This window comes from Carassius auratus, unplaced genomic scaffold (assembly GCF_003368295.1).
Source record: "Carassius auratus strain Wakin unplaced genomic scaffold, ASM336829v1 scaf_tig00216109, whole genome shotgun sequence".
In the NCBI taxonomy this organism is placed as follows: Eukaryota; Metazoa; Chordata; class Actinopteri; order Cypriniformes; family Cyprinidae; genus Carassius; species Carassius auratus.
In genome coordinates this window covers 38,120-42,896 of record NW_020528412.1, presented here as the reverse complement: position 1 = coordinate 42,896, position 4,777 = coordinate 38,120, and the positions used below count along the sequence as shown (strand labels likewise).

The window sequence follows — 4,777 nt, the reverse complement described above, 5'->3', positions numbered from 1 at the left end:
TTTTAGCAGAACTTCACTTGCGTTAGCATTCCCATTGACTCCCATTCATTTTGGCGTCACTTTGACAGCGAATAACTTTACATCTGAGGCGTTTAAAGACTCCGTTTGTCCATTATTTATTTCTAAAGATACACGACAATGTATAAAGGGCTCCATTACCTTCTATGTTACATTATGGCCCCGTATAAACAGTTTTTGTAAAAAATAGGCTAACGATTGCATCATAACCACTCGTCTCTCTGTCGCATTACCGTACAGACAGGAGGAGAAGCTCGCAGGCAATTAACTTAATATGGCGTACTGGCGTTACATTTTAAAATACTATACAAAATAATTAATCAGAATACTTACTCCTGCTCACTCACGACAAAGAACTCCCCGCTCAAGCTCGCCGTCTCTGCAAGATTAACGATGGCAGTTTGCACGCACAGCCACTTAGAAGATTTACATCTGTCAGACAGGTTGCTGACGTCATCAAGCTTCGTTTGAGTCTGCGCGTCAGAAACGGAAGTGCTAAAAAACGCTAAAAATGGGCTTCACTTGTCTCAATTGAGTTCCAATGGGGTTGCTGTGTCCATTTCTTTTACTGTCTATGATCTCAAACCCCGTTGCACACCAGTGCACGCTGCTTCCAGGAAACATGACGTTCAACACGGAAACCGTAGCAAAACGTTGCGCATCGTTTTGAACTTTAACATGCCCCAGGTGTGCGTGTAAGTGTGTGAGTCCTTTAGCAATAAAAAAATGCTCGTGAGGAATCGTCATAGAAAGTAAAAGAAATGGACACAGCGACCCCATTGGAACTCAATTGAGACAAATGAAGCCCAGTTTTAGCGTTTTTTAGCACTTCCGTTTCTGACGCGCAGACTCAAACGAAGCTTGACGACGTCAGCAACCTGTCTGACAGATGTAAATCTTCTAGTAGCTGTGCGTGCAAACTGCCATTGTTAATCTTGCAGAGACGGCGAGCTTGAGCGGGGAGTTATTTGGCGTGAGTGAGCAGGAGTAAGTATTCTGATTAATTATTGTGTATAGTATTTTAAAATGTAACGCCAGTACGCCATATTAAGTTAATTACCTGCGAGCTTCTCCTCCTGTCTGTATGGTAATGCGACAGAGAGTTGAGTGGTTATGACGCAATCGTTAGCCTATTTTTTTTTTACAAAAACTGTTTCTACGGGGCCATAATGTAACATAGAAGGTAATGGAGCCCTTTATACATTGTTGTGTATCTTTAGAAATAAATAATGGACAAACGGAGTCTTTAAACGCCTCAGATGTAAAGTTATTCGCTGTCAAAGTGACGCCAAAATGAATGGGAGTCAATGGGAATGCTAACGCAAGTGAAGTTCTGCTACAAGATGGCAGCACCCAGCCGACTTCAACTTCCGGTCGACATCCTTGTCGCCTGGTGTGAGTGGGTGGCAGCTGTGCGGAGTGAAGGAAATGAGTCCGGGAGAATGGAAGTGGTGCCCTCTGTTGGTGAGAGGGAGGACCACCAGGTCCGGACTCATTACAGTCTGACGCTTATTTTAGATCTGGACATTATTTATCATGGGAAACAAAATAAAAAATACTGGTTTATTCTAACAACATTTTTGTGAAATTTTTGGACAAATAAAAATATGTATAGATTATGCATTATACATGATTAAAGAAAAAATAATAAATAAATAAAAATTATATATATATAGTGAAAGTGACCTGACATTCAGCCAAGTATGGTGACCCATACTCAGAATTTGTGCTCTGCATTTAACCCATCCGAAGTGCACACACACAGCAGTGGGCAGCCATTTATGCTGCAGCACCCAGGGAGCAGTTGCGGGTTCGATGCCTTGCTTAAGGGCACCTAAGTCGTGGTATTGAAGGTGGAGAGAGAACTGTACATGCACTCCCCCCACCTACAATTCCTGCCGGCCTGGGCCTCGAACTCACAACCTTTTGATTGGGAGTCAAACTCTCTAACCATTAGGCCATGACTTCCCAAAATATATATAATATAAATATATATAAATGAAAATAAACTGTTAAACAGCACTTAAAATATATATATATATTAATGAAAGGTTGATTTAAGGCTGTTGGCTCATCACTTAAGATTTAAGCAATTTACCTGAACAGATAACTCCAGCATCTCCATAAGGACTACAGCCTTGTTCAACATCTCCATATGACCCACATTTCTTTAGTGTAGATTCTGATCCAGTACACATGACATAATTCATCCAAACTGTTTGCAATCCTGGTCCAAAACGAGCATCACTCAGAGCATCTACAGGTTCTCCACAGTCCAACTCTCTACACACCACTGCAGCATCAGGCAAATCCCAACCAACACCACACACTTTTCCCCACTGACCTCTGTGAAGAACCTCCACTCGACCAGCACAGCGACTGTGACCACCAACCAACCTCAAATTCACACTGTCTGTAATAAACAGAGAGAATGAGAGATGAAGAGACAATAAAAGGCAGGGATAAAGACATATAGAAATCAGGCAAAAACACAGAGAGAATAAAGAAGAAAACCACATACTAATCTTAAAAAAAAAAATGTTTTACTCCAAATAAATTAATTCCTACCAGCACACAACAGTCCAACATCACTGTCATGTGAACAGTTGTTATGAAGTGATGGTGATGTTGGACAGAGGTGAATCTGAGATTCATTTCCTCTGCACTGAATCTCTTGTGTCCACATCTGAGCGTCTCCTTTGTCAAAAGCAGCTGCTCCCAGCACCTGTACAGGAGCCCCACAGTCCAGCTCTCTACACACAACCTCTGCATCCTTCTGGTCAAAGACAGCGTCACACACCGACATCCACGTCTGATTATGAAGGATCTCTAACCTCCCAGAGCAGCGAGAACCTCCAACCAGCCTTACTTCTATAAAAAAATAAAAAATAAAAAATAAATCGGTTATGATATAATAACTACAACAACAACAATAATAATAATAATAATAATAATAATTATAATTATTATTATTGTTGTTGTTGTTGATAATAATAATAATAATAATAATAATAATAATAATAATAATAATAATAATAATAATAATAATAATAATAATAATAGTTATTGTTTTTAGTTATATTATAATTTGTTTATTATTAATATAACAATAATAATAATAGTTATAAATTATAATAATAATAATAAATGATAGAAGATAGATTCTTTAGATTTGAATATAGTTTTTTTTTTCTTCTGAATCAACTGTTTAGCGAATGATTGCAAGAAATGCTGATAATTTTGTAAGATGTGTGACAAATGACAAAAAAGGGAAGAGGGGGTAAAATGTAAAACAGCAAATATATACATTTATTTAGTCAGAGAAGCAGATGCTTTTTAACAGTGAATAACTTTTAAACATTTTTTAGGAGTGCATAAATGGCTCATATAGGAGATGAACTATTATATGTTTTGTGTGTGTGTGCATGTTTAGCTCCTGTTAGTTATGTGAACAATTTTCAGTGATTTAATGATTTGGAACAGCTCACCTGAACAAATGACTCCAGCGTCTTCACTATGAGTACAGTTATGTGTACCCCATCCTTTTATTCTACAGTTGCCCAGTGTTGACTCTGATCCAAAACATAAGACCTCACTCATCCAGATAGGTTCTGAACCTGGTCCAAAATGAGCATTCCTCGGAGCATCTACAGGTTCTCCACAGTCCAGCTCTCTACACACCACTGCAGCATTAACCAAATCCCAGCCATCATCACACACTGTTCCCCACTGACCTCTGTGAAGAACCTCCACTCTACCAGAACAGCGACTGTTACCACCAACCAACCTCACATTCACACGGTCTTTTTTGTGCAACAGATAAATAAGAAGCCAAGAGAGAGAAAAGGGGAATAAACAAGATTAAAGGAACAGGAAGAAAATAACAGCTTTAATAAATACATTATATAATAACCACTGCATAATACAACTACATATAAATGTTTGATTTGAGATTATTTTCGTCCTTATCTCCTTGAAACATAAACTTACCAGAAGTGATGAGTTGTAAAATATAGCACAGAAATATGAGCATCCGACAGTTCTCCATCATTTTCTGCTCAACAAACTATTTTCGTCAGCTGAAAACGCAGCACAAGTTTCTCCTCTGCTCCCTCAAACACACTGAAGAAACTGGCTCCTGTCAGCCCCCTAAAGAGAGAGAGAGAGAGACTCACAGCTGCCAATGACACTCACTGTTACCTTATTAGACACAACAGAGGAAATCATCAAACACAATCAGTGACAAATCAGAGGAGGCATTTCTGATTTTCACCATATATATCAAATTAACGTCAGCGCTGAACAGGACTCCTCTTCCTCCATATAGAGACTTTTCAGTGAAGATGTGCGCACACACACCTGCCAGAGGCAAAAATAGACACACATCATACAGGAGACATTAAAGATTTCAGAGAGAGGAAGCACTCCGGGATATTTACAGCATCAACACCTGCTGAGATACAGAGATTGATAGCTGATCGCTATAAACGTATATTTCACTTTTACAATAAGTAAATAAATAAATAAATCCTTAAAAAATGTGAGAAAAAAAAACTACAGCATTGACAAGAAAAACAAATAATATAAATAAATTTTCTCAATTTGTGTCAACTGAAATCATTAAGCTCAACCATTAACCGTTAACCAAATAATTATCTAATGCATACACACACATATCTTCACATAAATGTACATAACACATAATTTCCAAACTCCCAAAGAAATTTGCAACACTGTCACCCATTCTTGCATTCTTTTC

The 4,777-nt window shown here is 38.3% G+C and overlaps 1 protein-coding gene across 1 annotated transcript; it reads right to left on the bottom strand.

Moving 5' to 3' along the window:
• Positions 1–2,096: 2,096 nt before the first annotated feature.
• LOC113097094 (soluble scavenger receptor cysteine-rich domain-containing protein SSC5D-like) lies at positions 2,097–2,767 on the bottom strand. The gene is made up of 2 exons (XM_026262304.1): positions 2,587–2,767; positions 2,097–2,431 (listed from the first exon to the last, which is right to left on the bottom strand). The coding sequence occupies exons 1-2, from the start codon at positions 2,702–2,704 to the stop codon at positions 2,097–2,099; spliced, it is 453 nt and encodes a 150-aa protein (XP_026118089.1). The 5' UTR covers positions 2,705–2,767.
• Between the last annotated feature and the right edge of the window lie 2,010 nt (positions 2,768–4,777).